Raw genomic sequence first — 17,598 nt, forward strand, 5'->3', positions numbered from 1 at the left:
GGGCTGAATTCCAAAAGCAAAAACACAGAAACAACACTTTGGTCAATATTATTCTCTTCTCTCTCCTGCACACAGAGGCACACACACTCACTGCATGGCAGCACCCACGCAAGACAAGCACACCCACGCTAACAGTGGGTGTGCTAATCTCTAGAGACACGTTAGCTGAACACTCGTAGGACAGAGAAAAGAGTTTAATTTGGATGCCAAACCCTCTAGCTACAGACCAACACCATAATCAACTGAACCACAGCGAGAGAGAGAGAGAGAGAGGGGGACAGGCAGACAGAGAAATAAAGAGTGAGAAACAGAGAGAAAGACTGAATCTACAAAATGAGAGAGAGAGGAAGCAGAGAAAGGAGGAATGTTATCTACAAAGACCTTTATCAAAACTCTGTCTCCAGCCAACACCCCTGCAGGGCATTGATCTGGTCGGCATGCCTTTTCCGCTACTGTGGGCACTACACTCTTTGAGAGAAAGAAAGGCACATAACTGAACAAAAATACAGGCAGGAGTGTCAGTCTCCTCTCTTATTGATATGGATGATGAAGAAAATTATTCTGATTTGATACTCAAAGTCCTGAAGCAGCAGAGCTCATGGATAACATAACTGCAAACGTCTGTGTGGCCGAGTTTGCACAGGGTCAGAAAAGTTCCCAGATGGTTTGGCTTGCCAAACTCGCTGCCTCGCTCTGGGTGCTGGCAATTTGGAAAGGGAATCAGAGTGAGAAAAACACTTCATCCTGCCAAAACAAAATTTAATAGAAAACCGTGAGAAGACACAAAATCATATGTTTTATAATCACAGTCCTAAAAATACATTTTCTGGTTTTTGATTTTGGTGGAGCTTGGTGGTATCACCATGTTCTCTCCCAGTAATCAGAGAGAAATGTGTTGCTCGGTGTTATGCAATTAAATAGTGGTTGATTTAGAAAAGGGTTAGACTCTGCAAACATCATACAAAAATCCCCCCAGTATAAGTCACAAAAAAATCCAGTTAACACTTCTAGAGACGTATTAACAGCTTAAATCTTCCCTGGATGAATGACCTGGGATTTTCCTGTAACAGACTCTTTATACAGACCAACAATGTGATAACAATTAGGACATGTACAATAAACATACAGCAAGATTGGAGAAAAAGCTCCTGGAGAGAACCTGTTTCAATACCACTGTCTAAAGACACCTTTTTGCTGCTGTTTACTTACCACAATAAGGGTTTACTATGGACCCCGTGGTGCTACTGTATATTGCAATTGAACTGTAGAGAAGTCTGTCTGAGATATTTCAGACAATGCCATGTTTTAGCTGCTTGTGTTTTAAGTGCCAGTGCTAAAATCACAATGGCTTTTATCTAAATTGTCTTCAAAAGCAATTAATTACAGACCTCAGACACAAAGTTCAAACACAGTGCACCTTCTCCCTCTCTGTCTTCTTCTTCAGGAAACATCAGTGTGGTACTACTATAGGGAAAATGTTTTTTGCACTTATAACAATCTTATCTAATACATTTACAAAAATAACAGAAACACCCATTAATATGATGAAATCTAAAATGTTGTAATATGTTATGGTGTCAGAATATTTAGTCTATTCATATGTCATTCCTATAATACTGTAAGTTGTCTATGATATTTTCATAATGTCACTTTATGAATTATCATTATCAAGAGTACTAGTTGTAAATATAACAACTCCTATTACTGTACCAGCTACTATAATAGCACAGAAGTACTGTACTCAGACACCCCCGCCCCTCTCCTCCTCCTCCTCTTTCCTCCATCCAAAAAGGGGAGAAAGGAGGCTGGCTTGTTAACTTTATGGGCTTGACCCCCCCGGCTCTCAGTCATTTCCTTGGTTTGGACTGAAACAAGCACACACAGTGCCCTGACACGGTTCGCAGAGGCACACGGTGGCAGAGGATCTGCGGCTGGATGTCAGAGGACCACAGGGAAATACTGCAATAATCCCTAAATGTGATGAAAATATAGGACAGCAATTTTTTTTTTAAATCTCCAGGATAATCTGACACACAGAGGGAGAAAACACCCTTCAACCTATGTTTTTTGGAATTTGGAATTAATATCTTATTTCTATCCATAAGGTAGGGGAGATGGGTTATTTTATTATATGTGTTATTCAGTCTTGTAATTGGCCTAGGGGCAACTTTTTCATTTCTCCTTCTGGGCTGAGTTTTACTTGACAAAATAATTATATACAGATACTAGGCGTACATGAGAAATTACAAATTGCATGTGACATAGAAACTCTTAAACTGTAGTTATATCATAGTGAAATAAATAGAATTTGAATTCTAGTTGCTATTAACTCCACTTCTACATCTTGTTATATATGTTTACATTTTTTATATGTTGTCATCTTTTATATTTCAGTTCAAGTTTGCACCACATAGGCATAACCTAATCACATTTATATCTTATTTATTTGTTTTTCCCACTCTTGATTATTATATTAGGAATATTATCCGTATCATCCAGCCACTTAATGCACCCTGTTACTTAGCGCATCTGATGCTGTAATTTTTCGATCAGCTCTTACTCCGGAGTTACACTAGATGGCGCAACGAGTCTCCAAAGACTGTTCAATGGGAGCCATTATTAGTGGATGATATAATAATTAAGCAAAACTTTTCTTTCAACTCACTTTATCCTCAAATCAATGCACCCTTATTTTCTCATCAAACTGTAAATGTAACGCAGGGTATTTTTAGCAGGTCTTTTACGTCCATCCATGTATCGTCATTTAGGGAGAATAATTATAGTGAACCGTGCCAATCAAGGCAACCCGTTCTGGTACACAGGCCTGCACTACCCTCAAATTCAGCCTCTGTATGCACACAGTGTTCAGATTGAAATGTGTTGAGAGAACTGTGGCCTGAGAAACTTTATTTGGCAGGAAGATTATTATAGCTTGCTCTTTTCCTTGCTGTGTTTTATTTTGTCACATAATATAATGCAAACAAAAATACAGTCCTTTATGGAAGGACTTTTTTTTCACCATCTGTGGCCCCATTCTGTCTTGTGTTGATGGCAATGGTGAACTACCATGTATGAGCCATTTGTACCAGTGTATTTCAGTCACCTTACTGTACAATGACAGAGCAAACAGTGTCTGACTGTGGGAGTTAATGGTCAGACAGTCAAAATGATGGTCTAAATCTGTCATTTTCCTGACCTTCTAGCCTGCCTGCCTATTAGCCAGCCTGTGGGTTGACCACCCTACACTTGCTAGTCTGTGTCTTCAGTGATTCTCACTGCCTGTCTGTCCATCCACCTGTCTCAGCATCCATCTCAGTGTTTTGTATAGGAATTTGCGAGTTCAAACTCACAGTTTGCCTGTAGCTTCTTATTCCCCTTGATCACTTTCAGTTTGATGCCAAATCAGTGGTTACATTTTGAAAGGCTGCGTTCAGTTTGAGCTCTGGAAATTTTGTCTTTGCCATGTTTTGACAATAAAATTAGCTGATTTTTCCATTATGTTTTTTGAAAAACCAGCCATTGTTTAGAGTCTCTATTCATAGCCCACTTGTAACTGGCACCAACTTTGGAATACTCCACAGTGAATGAGGCTCATCTGCCCACAAGCATGGATTCTCAGGTCAGCTGCCCCCCTGCTGTTGACCTTCTTTGTTGTTCTGTATTGCTCTGCTCTCTGTTCTTCTCTGGTTAGCCCTCGTCTCAGCAGCATTGAGCAGCTTGCCACCACATCCAAGCTTGGCGGCAACAGAGAAGCTGCCAAACAGTTCCTTTTTTTAGGGATAGCAGTCACCAAATTACAGCCACTGGGGCAGTTAACTCCACCCGAACGCTCCTACCGGACCCGCCTAGCAATACCAGCCTGTATGTCTGAAGAGTGCATGAATTTGGATTGTGTGTGTGTGTGTGTGTGTGTATGTGTGTGTGTGTGCCAGTCTGTCTATCTGTCTGTGTGTGTTCACATGTGTGGAGGTAAGGAGATATAGCATAAGGAAATGAGGGAGGTCGGCCAAATGACCAGATCATTTTGGAGATGGACTTCAGATTTTGGGACCAAAATACATAGACATTACACATGTGTGTGTGTTTGTGTGCACGTGAGTATGTGTTCAGGCCAGATTGCATTCCCACAAGTTTTACATTTGTGTTTTTTTTAGATGTCAGAGTTTATTGCAGCTTGGATCCTGTTCAGAATAACACGATAGGTTGGGAAAAAATACAGAACTTAGTGAAAACAAACGAATATCCCATGGAGTGACTCCAGCCAAAATTAGATTTATTCTCTGCAACACAATACTAAGCCATGTCAAATATTTAGTGCTCTGTCAGCACTATGATCAATTTGAGCTACCATGTGATGTCAATCGGCACTGAGTGTTGACGTGGCGGCAGCCAATACACCAGCGTTGTGGCGCCAGCTGGCACTTTTGGTAAGCTCCCTGCCCCACCTTAACTCCGCTCACACAACTGCCAACTAAGGAGCAGAACTGATGCTTCTGAGTATGTAGACACAGATAAAATGAGCCAACATTTTATGTCTTGATCAATATTGTAAGGCTTAATGGATTTTGGTATCTCTGGCTTTGAGGGTTTATGGCAGTGCCAAATGATTCAACATTTGCTTATGACACAGACAAGATAAAACGTGCAGTGCATATAAAATTTGATGATTTTACAGTCGTAACAATTAAAGTTTTCCCTGTGGAGAAAAGGTGGCAGCAATTCATATGAGTGAAGAGAAAACAGGGGTTGTGTGTATGACTGGGTGGGAGGTAATAGTGATTGCCTTTCTCTTGACTGTGGCCATGGGAGACCAAACACTGTGTGTTGTCTCTTCAGGAGATGATTATTCTTGGCAGCGCAGAGAGCATATAACTTAAATACATATTTGTTTAGCTTGACAAGGGCAAAGGCTGCCTTGTGGGAACTCTAGTCACATCAAAGTAATTGCGGTGGATGTGATGGCTGACAAGTACCCAGCACTTGATGTATAGTGCATGTAGGAAATGTAAAGCTAATCTCAGACACAGGGTGTGGGAAACTCAAACAGTTGATACACTTGTAGGGTGGACTGTTCACAAGATGGTGCTTTCACCGACACTGCTGCGGTTTATTATCAGTCGGCATCTATCCATCCATACATACATCCCTGAATCCTGTCTCATATCTTCTCTGTTGTCTCCTTCCTTAATTTTCACCTTTCAAATCCAATAGTAAACCACAGAAATTCATATCTTGATAAAAGTGTCTGTCTTCTGGTGCCTGTTATGTCAGCTTTAACCAAAGGTGTTAGATGCTTTAGTATTACAATTTCTGTGCGATTTTTGAGGCCAAGCTTAAACCCTGGAAAACATGAATTAATTTGCACTAGGGTGTCCACATACTTTTGGCCATATAATGCCATTAAGAAATCACTGAAAAGACAGTACTGCTTCGTAATACCTATGATGCAATTGTTGATTAGACACTTCCCTGTGTCTTTTGCAGCTTCATCTCTCACATCCTCCTCACCACCGCCGACACACAACTCTCACTCTTTCTTTCTTTCTGTCCCCCCCACACACACTCCATAGCACCTTGGAGACAAACACAGTGAGCCAGATGAGAATAGCTGGCCATCTATCCATCCATCCATCCATTGAACCACTCTTGGCTTTTGGATGGGAGGAGAGCCGAGGCAATAACAATTAAGATTGAAGCCTTCGGTTTGTTTTCCTCTCAGACCGGATGTTTGGTGGCTCACAACTTAACTGGAGGGAGAGGAGAGGAATTCATATGTACGCACACCAGGGCAGGATAAAAGTGGTTATTACAGCCAGAGAGGCTGCTTGATTGTGATGTAGTTTAGTCTTATTGTCATGTTGTGTTTACAGTAGCCTTACACTTCATTCCTGCATGATGATAGACTGTTCTTGTTCCTGTCTCCCTTTTAGTTGCCCTGTCCATCATCCCCAACACCTCTGTCTGCAAATCACCAACCACACTCTACAAAAGGCTGACAAAATCATTGGTTTGACCAATGAAAAATTCCTCCACAGATGAGAGCACTGGTGCCACATCCTTTAGATTTACGATATGTACTTGTTATACCTCCCATAAAGTTTTTAAAGGAATTGTAGGTGTATAAATAAGTCTGGTGGTGTCGTCTGTGTATATCTCTTTTGTGTGTTGCGTGTCATTGTGTGATGCTGACTATATGTGCCCTCAGTGTGTCCTTTTGGCTGCATTCTTCTGGCCAAGCCAAGGCCAGTGGTGTTTTTTCTTTTCTGCAAAATGGTATAATTTGGCAGCTATTTTTATTACAGGGAGCAGACTGCAGGGGCCAGTTATTCATGCTTCCACATCATGCACAGGCTCTTTGTTTTACTGATTTTAATGTCCCTAAATAATACTTGTATTTCTTTGAATAGAGCACTCTACAGTTACAGTGGATTGCATAAGCAATTTTAAAACCAATGGTCACAGACTGAAAATGGATAATTTTCTCATGCACTGCCCTAAATGATTCAGGACTCAAAACTTGTATTTGCATGTGAGGTTATGAATGGTCAGTAAGTGTTGAAGTTGAATTGATAAGCATGTGTTGATAATTCATCCTTCACACGCTGTGATGTATGTACTCTGGCCAAATTCTTGGATTTCTTTGCTAAAGCCGTACTTTTGTAATTTAAAGGATCAGTATCAGTTCAGAGAAAAAAATTGAATGAAGTGTGGAATGAGAAGCATTTCCCTAACATTAAAAAGCCCTTGAACCCCCTCCCCCAAACTTTATTATCATTGTAGTCTCCCTTTTTAGGCCATTCAAAGTCTTGTGAACTGTCCGTGCTACTAGAAATATCCCGGGACATTAGGTGAAATAGGCAGGGCAAAAATCAAGCAAGTGTTTGAATGGTATCACATTTAATAGAACAGGACTGAGACACATAAGTGACAAATGTTAGGGGAAGCTATGAATATACTGGAAGTTCCACAGGAAGTCCAGTACAAACTGGACCATTCACCTCTCACCCTAAGACATATGGTGGAAATAAATGGTGTGCATCTTTTTCTTTTCTTGCACTCTTATGTTGTCAGTCTCTCCCTGAACCTTCACTCCTTTTGTTTGTTATGTTATTCCTCCCTCTCCGCCCCCCTTTCTCTTTTCCCCACTCCTTCTTTTCATCTCTTGGTCCTGATAATGCTGAAAGCCAAAATTTGCTCTCCTCTTGTTTCCAGTGAAAACGCGATCATGTTGTGGCAGGATCCTTTAACTTCTCTGGAAAGGCCATTGGCATGCTAACCATTGGCATCAAGACTTCCCAGCCTTCTGTAAGATTACAGAGCTGGGGATCAGAGAAGGAATTAACACGACAAGGTTACAGATTATAGGGGTTTAGGGCACCCCAGGGTCCAGTGTAGGACCAGGCTTTACTTCATAGGATTAGCCTCAGGTTATGGGTCACGGTTTCCTGCTGTACAGATCATTTGGCATGGTAATAATTAATTTTTCTAGGAATTAGATTTTAGGTTGAGTGGGAGGGGTGGCTGCACTAAGGTGCTAGTTAGGTCAGTGCAGGCAGGATGAAGCAAGGAAACAAACACAGACACACACATGCTCACATTTCTGGTGACCTTAATTAGCTGTGTGTGTGTGTGCACAGCTATGACATCATGGAGTCTGCGTTTCATGACATGCGTACACACTCATGTACATGCACACAGACGCTCTTCCGCTTGCACTTGCACACCCAGTTTCCTCTCTAAATGAATGGTGGCTTTGTTTGACTGCTCGGTTGCAGGAATAAAGTTTTCCACTGCTGAGGTGATGTCCTCTACACTATCTGATTGGCCAGTGAGAAGAGACATGCTCTCCTGGGAATCGACTGAGTGTGCAGGAAGCAGACTGTGACATTTTGTCAGTGTGGTTTAAGTGACTTTCATTCCCAGAGTCGATTCCTGGCGAGTTTCTCAGGTGGGGAATGAGTCCATTTATCCTCACCAGCCTCCAGCTCCTGGTCTGTCTGTGAGGTGTGGTATAAACAGTGGGGCTTTGTAATTAAGGCTAAGCAGACCATTTCATAATATTTCAATGTCCATTTCTCACTGACCATTATCCTTAGCTATGTATTTAAAGCCCTCATGCACGTGGCTGGATTAACCTGTTAGGAAGCACAGAGGCAAAAGTTTGCTGTTGATGCCCCCACAGCACACACACACACACCACCTCCTACTCTCTGCGCGTTGTGTATGAACTCTGTCACCCACATGTTCCCATTAGGTACAGTGCACACAGCAGACTAAACATGGCAGCATCATTATTTGCCCTGAAACCAACCAGTACTTCTATGCTGGAATAATGCTACCTGGTCATAATTCAGGAATATGCACCATGTAAGCACAGTATAATAAGAAAGCTCTTAAAACTAGATTTCAATATAAAATTCAAGAACAAGTAATAATGCATGACCTGCCTTAGTTGAGATTACCTTTTTGGGTGCTTTTGGGGCCCCTGGGGGTCTGGGGCCCCAAGGCAGTCGCAAGCTTTGTCTGAAGGTTTACAGTCTTGCTCATGCACTTTTTGTGTCTTTTTTTTGGGGGGGGGGGGCATTGTACAACATCCCAGACATTTAGATGTCATTTGCATATTCCTGTCTACTCTCATGGATATAAATGGGGTGGACAAAATATTAGAAACACCTCACAGTGTAATACAATACAGTTCAACAGCACCACAAACTACACCCTCCGAAATGACCATAAAGTTGAATCAACACCTCCCTTAAAACAGTTTTATAAAAAAAAAACCCATTATAACTATATATTTATGAATGTGGGATTTATTGCAGGACTTTTGTATTAGACTGCATTAGTTTTAGCTTGTTGCACCTAATAAATGAGCAATTGAGTGTATACTTTCATGTACAATAAAACCGCTGCTGCTCTCCTTCCTTTTTGTTTTTTCTCAGGTGTGTACGTAAAAGATGTTGCCACATTGCTCCCTCCTGCTGTTGCTATGCGTGGCCCGGCTGCTCTCCGTCTCCTCTGCCCTGCCCTTCGAGCAGAGAGGCTTCTGGGATTTTGCCATGGACAGTATGGACAGCGGCGGGATGATGACAATGATGAGAGATGAGGAAGAAGGCTCAGCCGTGGAGGAGATCCTGCCCCCTGACATACCCATGTGCCCCTTCGGCTGCCACTGTCAGCTCAGGGTCGTCCAGTGTTCTGACCTCGGTCAGTGAGAGTGTGTGATGCATGTCTCTGATGCTTTGTCATCATTTCTAAGTATGTGTGTGTCAAGAGGTTGAGAAAGGAAAGCAAATGAGTTGAATGACAGAGTGAGTGAGCATGACCCGAGCCTGGCATGACTTAAGCTCTAGAGAATAAAGCGCCCCTTTGGTGTATTATCTAAGGGAGGAATGTCTTCCTCGGGATAACGCTGGTGTATTTTGACTAGGAAAGGCATGTCTTTAAGGGATTTTGTGTTCCAGACTTTGTGTGTAGATACTGGGTGGGTAAAGAAGAGAGAGATGGTTTGAGCAGAAAAGGAGAAAAGACAGAGGAAGAGGGAAAAAAAGAGAAAAGGAAGGAGGAAGAGAAAATAACAGAGATGGAAAGGGATCAAGAGAGGGAGGAAGGCAGAGAGAAAGACACAATAGTGGACGAAAAAAGGGACACTTTGATGGGAGGAGATGAAAAGTTTATAATTTCCTCAGTCTTTAAAGAGCTGTTTCATGTTTGTTTTTGGGACGTGGACCAGGTGATTAATGGAAACCCAAAACAGGAGGGGAGGATGGAGGGAAGTATGAGTTAGTTTAAAGGGATATAAAGATGGAGGAGAGGATTAAAAGGAAAGGATGAGAGAGATGAAAATTGCGTTTAAGTGTTTTTGTATCAGGATAAGGATGTGAGGATTATGAATATTCACAGTTATGAGTTCCACTAGAAAAAAACAAAAAGCTAACTTTCTGGGAAGTGACGCAGATACAAATATATTCAGCTATTTCTTGACAAATCAACAAAACTTAGCTCAAAATATGATTTTCATGAAGCTTTTACAGTCTGTCTTTGACTTAATTTTAGTCATGTTTCCATGAAAGCATATATTATGCTACAATTTCCTGACTGTGGATATTATAAGTGCATGCTATTTTTTCGCTGTCTATTCTTACATGGCTAAAGAAACTGCATTCAGTCTTATTTGTGGATATAAAGATTCCTCACATTATACTGGCTATATAACTCTAATAAGCTGTCTGTGTTTAGACATAATGGTTTTGTCGAATCATCATTTTACAAGCTCTATATATTTACTGTCCCTGGTCTTTCTGCAGCGGGTAAATGTGGAAGCTTATAATTTCCGAGATGTCAAGTGCTTATTTAGAACAGATGTATTTTGGCGGTGGCGTCTGTCTCCTCTTACTGTGCATCCCAGCATGATGTTGGGTATTTGTGTTGAGGGGCGCTGGGGTTTAAGAAGGTGCTAGTTTGATCAGTTTGTGGTAAAGGCTTTAAGATTTGTGGCAGATATGGGTGAAGTGCTGTGGTTTGGGGTTTAGAGGGTTAAGGGATGCAGTTAATCAGGGTGTTGGTGAAAGTTTTTTTTCAGGTTTGTTCATCATGTCTGTATGGTTCGATGCAGACACGTCAAATTTGAAGGTTTCCAGCTGGCAGCATGCATGTCGAAAGCTGCAGGTGTTGACTGGAAGGTAAATATTTCCTACCACATGAATCCACCTGGTAACATTCTGCACCTTCAGTCATTTTGCTCTCACAGCAGCAGTAATAACTTTATTACATTTGAGAAAAGTAAATCATAGAGTTTGGTTTGTAATTTAAACAGTATACCTAGGATTGGAACTTGATCTTTCACCTACAACTTTAATGAATTTATCTTTGCTCCCTGAAGGCAAAATCGTGCTTAATTTCTTGGATAAGGCTACACTATAAAGTTCCTTTTCAGCCACTGCACCAGATCTCTCAGCACTGCGTGGACGTGGTTTGAACAGAATGGCAGAGGGAGCTGCTGAGGATTTGATCCTGTGGGGTGACATGGAGGGTGTGGCACAATACAGCCAAAGCCATATATCTAAACTTAACTCTAGATGGACAGCTCTGTGTACAGTCCTGTGGCTCAGATGTGGTTGGTGGCAAACTGGATCCCAGTGGGACAGCTGGCGCTCTCTCACCAGCAGGGTCTGGTTGCATCATGGTCGTGGTCCAGATGAGGCTGGATTTCGCTTACTGTGGCCTGTCTGTGCCACTGACCACATCTGATATACTCGTCCACGTGGCTCTCTGATGTGGTCTTGTTAATGATCAGTGGTTGCTGTGTTGAGTCATTTTTCCAGACAGGTCCCTGAGTGGAATAATGCAGGTGTATTTCGTAACGGCGTCCACTTGCAGTAACCCATTCTTAGCCTTTGTGAATATATTGCTTTATTAACAATATTCATAAGCAACCCTAACCATAACAGCTTTCAGTGTTTATGCTTGTCACTGATGTTGTGTTTCGCTACTTCTTAGCAGGTTTTCCTGTAACAAAGAAGGCAAAATTAAGACACTTACAGTATGTTCCCAAATGGAATGGCAGCTTCACCACTCACACATTAACACACACAGCTTGTATTTCTCTATGTCTCAGGGTTGTGCCAGTCTCCCTGTTATTTGATGCGTGCTTTTGCTCGTGGTATTTAAGTCACATCCTTTGTGACTTCTGTCAGATGGAAACCAGATGGAAAACATCTGGTGTCCCCATCTGTTGTGAGGGAAATTTGCATTTCTGTGTGTGTGTGTGTGTGTGTGTGTGTGCACGTCTTTGTCAGTGACAAACCAGTAATGTTATGTGCTGCTTTGACGTGACCTCCATGGTTGTGTCTATGTCCACCTCTCATTAAAATAATAGACGAGGAGGCCCAAAGTGTTCATTTGAGATTGTGTGGGAGTGTGATTGGGTGAATTTTTAGGCCTGATGGAGGTTTTAAAACACACACTGACTATTTATTTTCCAAGGTCTATGTCTGACTCAGATATCCTAAGAGCTTGCCCATTTAAAACAAATTGTTTTTTAGGGTGTTGGTTCACAGTCATTCATGGAAGCATTTAATGGAATATGATTCCCTTCTGTGTTTTTATTGGTCTTGTCCTCAGGTCTGACCGAGGTGCCAAAGAATATTCCTCGCGACACAAAGTTTCTGGACCTGCAGAACAACCGTATCACTGAGCTTAAAGAGAATGACTTCAAAGGCCTCACTAACTTATATGTAAGAGACACACACAGTCTGGTCCAATACAAACTGTAACGTCCCTCTCAGCATTAGATCAGCACCTCTCAAGGATGTGTAACTGAGTCATCTCAGCTTGTATTGGCTTCGGTAGTGTGAAATATCATTATGATGCTCCGTTTCCTCTGGGATTTAGAGGTTCATTTCCTTCTTCTTTCGTTCTTTTTCCCCTTCCACCGCCCTTCGCTCTCAGAGCTTTAATTGTATTAAGTTTCAGTCTGAAGCCAAATGGGAGTATTCAAGCTCACCTCCTTGCCTCTCTTAGCAGAAAAGCTTTGCTCACTCCTGACCTGCATTCAAGAGCGCTGACCAAGAGCAATATTAAGTCTGGCAGTGTAGGAAACTCCAGACATGACATTATACAATAACATCTCTATTAAGGTCTGTTTACCTCAGCCTACATCTGTCTCCATCTTTCAGCCAGCGCAGGTGGAGAGAAAATCTGCTGGGTGATGGAGTGCTGTGAACTGTTTTAATTCACTCAAACACATTCAGTAGAGACAGCTGATGCAAACACAAGCTCTTGTGCATTCTGTGTATTATTTTAGCTTTCTTTCTTTTAATTTTGGGGCTTTTTGGGTGCTACTGATGGTTTTACACAGATCAAATAAAGTGGGTATTTAATTTTGCCTCTCCCCGGTTACTGTGTTTTTTTTCCCAGGGTCTGTCTCTGAGGAATAACCTTATTTCCAAAGTCCACCCCAAAACATTTGTGCCTCTGAAGCACATGCAGAAGCTTTACTTCTCCAAGAATTTGCTGACCACTGTCCCCAAGAACTTGCCTGCCTCTCTGGTTGAGATGAGGATCCATGAGAACCGCATCAAGAAGGTGGCAGCTGGAGCTTTCGCAGGACTGGGCAACATGAACTGCATAGGTCAGATATGCTGATGACTTGAACAAATCTAGGCTATATTCTGTGGTGCTCACCACTGCATTTGCCACTGTATAGCATTGGCATTGGCATTGGATTTTGAAGATTAAAGAGACTGTATTTTTTTTTAATGCCACAAATATTCCCTTCATCTTGCAGAAATGGGAGCAAACCCCATCCAGAACAGCGGTTTTGAGCCTGGAGCCTTCAAGGGACTGAAACTTAATTATCTGCGTATATCAGAGGCCAAACTGACTGGGGTGCCAAAAGGTAACTCATCTGTGTGGCTAAAATGCTAACATATTTACAATGGATGCATCACACTGTTTTAGGCATCTTTAAATGAATAGTTCAGCATTTTGGGAAATATGCTCATTTAGATGAGAAGATTGATACCACTCCCGTCTCTGTACACTAAATATGAAGCCAGCAGCCGATAAGCTTAGCACAAAGATTAGAAACAAGGGGAAACAGCTTTTTCTGGCTCTGTCCAAAGGTAAAAAGAAACCTGCCTACCAGAATCTCTAAAAAGTTCACTAATTAACATGTTATACATTTTTTGTTTAATCAATACAATGGGATCTTCACTGGTTGCCTGGCGACTACATGGTGACGACAAGACTCCAGGAAGTCACTGCCTCTGGCAAATTGTCATTTTTAATCTTCGATTTTTGTATGCATTAAACAAACAAGATATAACGTGTTAATTGGTGAGTTTCAGAGGTGGATTTTTTTTAAACCTTTGGACAGAGCCAGGCTAGCTGTTTCCCACTGTTTCAAGTCTTTATGCTAAGCTAGGCTAATTGGCTGCTGGCTGTAGCTTCATATTCAATTGACAGACACAAAAGTGGTATCAATCTTCTCATCTAAGCTACTAAATGCATGTCACAAAATGTCAAACTTCCTTTAAGTACCTCTAACCAGAAGTGTCAACATGGCAAGAAAGGGCTAAGAAAGTGGTACAGGACACACACAAAAGGAATGGACAGCTACAGGACAAAATTCAAGCTCACTCTAAAGTGGAGCCTTACAGGTATGATGTCTGTCTTTCAGATCTCCCAGAGAGTCTCCATGAGCTTCATCTGGACCACAACGAGATCCAGGCTGTGGAACTGGAGGACCTGAGCCGCTACAAAAACCTGTACAGGTACTTTTCACACTTCACCATCATACTCATTTCTAACCATAACTAATTACTTGCACCCTGAGGGATTTGCTTGCATATCTGTGGAGAATTATCCTGTTAAAAAAACCTCAAAAACATCTCCAGTCAGCAGTGCCCATCAGGGGTAATAATATGAACTACATTGACATGCCACTAAAAGGTAGCAGGATAACTGCTAGTTTATGCGTGTGTGGGCTTTCCCACTCCAGTCAAAATAGCAGTCTCTCCCCATCATCTAAGGTAGTTTTTCTTAATAGGCCCTTTTCACAGCAGACATTTTGACTTTTAAAAGCACAGGTGTTCTTCTATTACACTCCTGTTTTCCTTCACCTCCTTTCTACAAACTTCTAATCTCTAATATGGTTATTCATGGTCACAGGAGTATTGCCAGGCTGCTGTGGCCCTAATTCTCACCTGACTTAATATCCCTTTCTTGCAGTGATATTTATCAGGGAATTTGCAGTTACTCCAGCTCACACTAGTAAAACAGTTAAAGCTAAATGTACCATGCAGTGGTCTAATTTCTGCCTATTTCACATTTCTCGACTTGTCTCACTTTTTCCAGGTTGGGCCTTGGCTTTAACCATATCCGTAACATAGAGAACGGCAGTCTGTCTTACCTCCCCAGGCTGAGAGAGCTGCATCTGGACAACAACCGCCTCACTCGTGTTCCCAAAGGTCTCCCAGATATGAAATACCTACAGGTGAGTCTAACATGCACACATTTGGTTTGCCATCTGAGATTGAATGTTTTACATGATGCTCTACTCACCTTGTACTTTGCCACTCCTGCTTTCTAGGTGGTGTACCTCCATTCCAACAACATCAACCAGGTGGGTGTGGATGACTTCTGCCCTCGAGGATTTGGGATGAAGAGGACATTCTATAACGGCATCAGCCTGTTTGCTAACCCTGTCAACTACTGGGAGGTGCAGCCTGCCACGTTCCGCTGTGTCACTGACCGTCTGGCCATTCAGTTTGGCAACTACAAAAAGTAAAGACAGGGGGAAACTGAGAGGTGGAGAGAGTGAGGGGAAGGGGATGCAGGAATGGAGGAGGAGCAAATAATTTAAATGATGAAAAAAACTTGAGTGTTGTAAGGGAGTTCATATTTGAAATGATTAATATTATTATTATTATTATTATTGTTGTTTTTGGAGAGAGGATGAGTGATGGAGAATATGGGCAATAAACTGATGAAATAGAAAGGGAAGTGAAAAATACAATCACATAACTTGAAGGGAGTGGAAAGCAAAGCGCTTGCAGTACTTCACCTTGTTTTCGCATTTTTGGATTTAAGGTTTTGAAGGTTTTGCCATCTGAAATAGATGAAACAGAGGAGATGGTCTAAGGAGAATGTTTTCCCCTAGCCTAAATCGATGAAAAATGAGTACTGAAAACTTGTGAAGCATTTCATTCCATATTTTTTACACAATAGTGCTTATTGTGATAGAAGTCATTTTTGTTTTATTAACATTTTAAGATTACAAGTAAAAAATAGAAAAGCAATGCATTATAGATTTTTTTTTATATATATATACATAAAAAAGTGCTCTGTATGACTTTCTGTGTGTGGAGATACATCACATTGTCCCTGTTTCACTGGTCCGAAGCCATTTGGCCCTCAACTCTGTGATTAAATCATACTGTATTAATAAACAACTAGTCACAGATTTGGGGCTATTTTCCACAATTTACAGACACAAAAACAATTGCACAAAAATCAGAAACTATTATTCAAGTTTACCAGTTCAAAAACATTTTTGTTGATTGATTAAAAGGGCAATAGGTACATTTTAAAATTCCCCTCATCAGTGCTAAACCATATTTTCTTATTGATCTGAGGTAACCAGCCTGCCTGTGTAAGGAGTCTATTCTGTGTCTTTACTAAATATTATGCTGTCTGTATGATACTTTAATTCAGTATTCCTTGAGGGGACACTGAGTAGTAGTGGGGGTTTGCCCCAGTTAGAGAAAACACACTTCCGCTTTGCTTTGACACAATGACAGCAGTGTGTTTACATAGTGCTACAAACAATAGTAGTGTTGATGCATTGTTTTGCACAGTTTTTCTGTTATGCTTTATCTGCTTCAGGGTTATTGGAGAGTTAGCCTGTTTACGTTGGTAAACCTATGTGGAACTACTTTAGCCATAAGTATTCTGTCCTGTCTCTGTTCTGTAATCTGGCAAGCTACTGCTGCATGTGAATAAAGTCATTTTTAGCCTGCTGCATAAAGTCAGAGAACAACTGATGTCCCTGAGTTGGATGCTGTGTGAGAAATAAAGAAGAAATATCACTTTGTGTAGAGAAAATCTGAATCCACACTTTATAATTTACAATTTATAATACAAACACATACAACAAGCTCACATTGCATTCGATGTATGACAACAGCAGATCCTTTTGAAAATTTGGATAGGTCTGGATAGGACAGGTTGGATAGGTTTTGATACAGTGGACAGGATATCATCAGGTCCTTTAGAGGCTTTAAAATGTCTTAAATTCAAAACTACTAATACTGTCCTGAAGTCATCAATTTGAATCCATATCTTAATTTCAATATGAGCAGGTCAGGGTCAATATGACATGTGAGCACACATACTTAAGGTGTCTTCAACAGTGACATTTCTCAACTAAGAGTCTTTTTTCTTTGATGAAAAGAATGAAAATCTACAAAGTGTTAAATTGATGTTCTGTGGTTTTTAGATTTTTTGTGTGTGTTTCTGAGTCAGAATTGTTTTTAGCCACAACACATCTTGACTGGTTGTACCACAATTTCTTGTCACATTCCTGCTGTATTGTGAGATTCCTTTGTCTCAATCTCACAGTTTTAAGCTCTCTCCCAGTGAGTGAGAGTGTGTGGTGCTCTCGCACAGAGACTCTCTTCAGCACTAATGAACACACACACCAAGAAAAGAAAGAGGAATCTGCAGAAAATTCACCTCAATGAATCTGCACAGAAAAACACCACTTCATACTATACACATTTCAACCATGTCTTTTTCACATTTTCACACTGACAAACTGATGTACACTTAAATATGACAACATGCAGACTAAAATAATGTAGCCTAGTGATATTGTAATAAGACAGACACTGCATATTTATTATCATAATTCTGAAGAACAATCATGATTCAGCTGATATTCTATGTTATGAACTCCATAATTAGCAGGTTATATAGCAGGTTTGGTGATATTTGGAAGTACTGGGTTTAAATCCTGTTTGGATCTTTATATATACGCCTATCTATGTCTCTTGAACGAAAAGACATTTTTCTGTATGATGGCCGAATCAACTT

At 41.0% G+C, this 17,598-nt stretch overlaps 1 protein-coding gene across 1 annotated transcript; it reads left to right on the plus strand.

Moving 5' to 3' along the window:
- Window positions 1–1,840: 1,840 nt before the first annotated feature.
- bgnb (biglycan b) lies at window positions 1,841–16,592 on the plus strand. Its single transcript, XM_044209811.1, has 8 exons — window positions 1,841–2,105; window positions 8,943–9,207; window positions 12,124–12,236; window positions 12,919–13,132; window positions 13,289–13,399; window positions 14,183–14,276; window positions 14,860–14,998; window positions 15,095–16,592. The coding sequence occupies exons 2-8, from the start codon at window positions 8,958–8,960 to the stop codon at window positions 15,290–15,292; spliced, it is 1,119 nt and encodes a 372-aa protein (XP_044065746.1). The 5' UTR covers window positions 1,841–2,105; window positions 8,943–8,957; the 3' UTR covers window positions 15,293–16,592.
- Window positions 16,593–17,598: the final 1,006 nt, after the last annotated feature.

This window comes from Siniperca chuatsi, linkage group LG10 (assembly GCF_020085105.1).
Source record: "Siniperca chuatsi isolate FFG_IHB_CAS linkage group LG10, ASM2008510v1, whole genome shotgun sequence".
Classification (NCBI taxonomy): domain Eukaryota; kingdom Metazoa; phylum Chordata; class Actinopteri; order Centrarchiformes; family Sinipercidae; genus Siniperca; species Siniperca chuatsi.

Coding starts and splice junctions, on each gene's coding strand:
- bgnb (XM_044209811.1), top strand. CDS start 8,958: ATGTTGCCACATTGCTCCCTCCTGCTGTTGCTATGCGTGGCCCGGCTG. Junction 12,237..12,918: donor AAGGCCTCACTAACTTATAT/GTAAGAGACACA, acceptor TTTTTTTCCCAG/GGTCTGTCTCTGAGGAATAA. Junction 14,277..14,859: donor CGCTACAAAAACCTGTACAG/GTACTTTTCACA, acceptor CACTTTTTCCAG/GTTGGGCCTTGGCTTTAACC.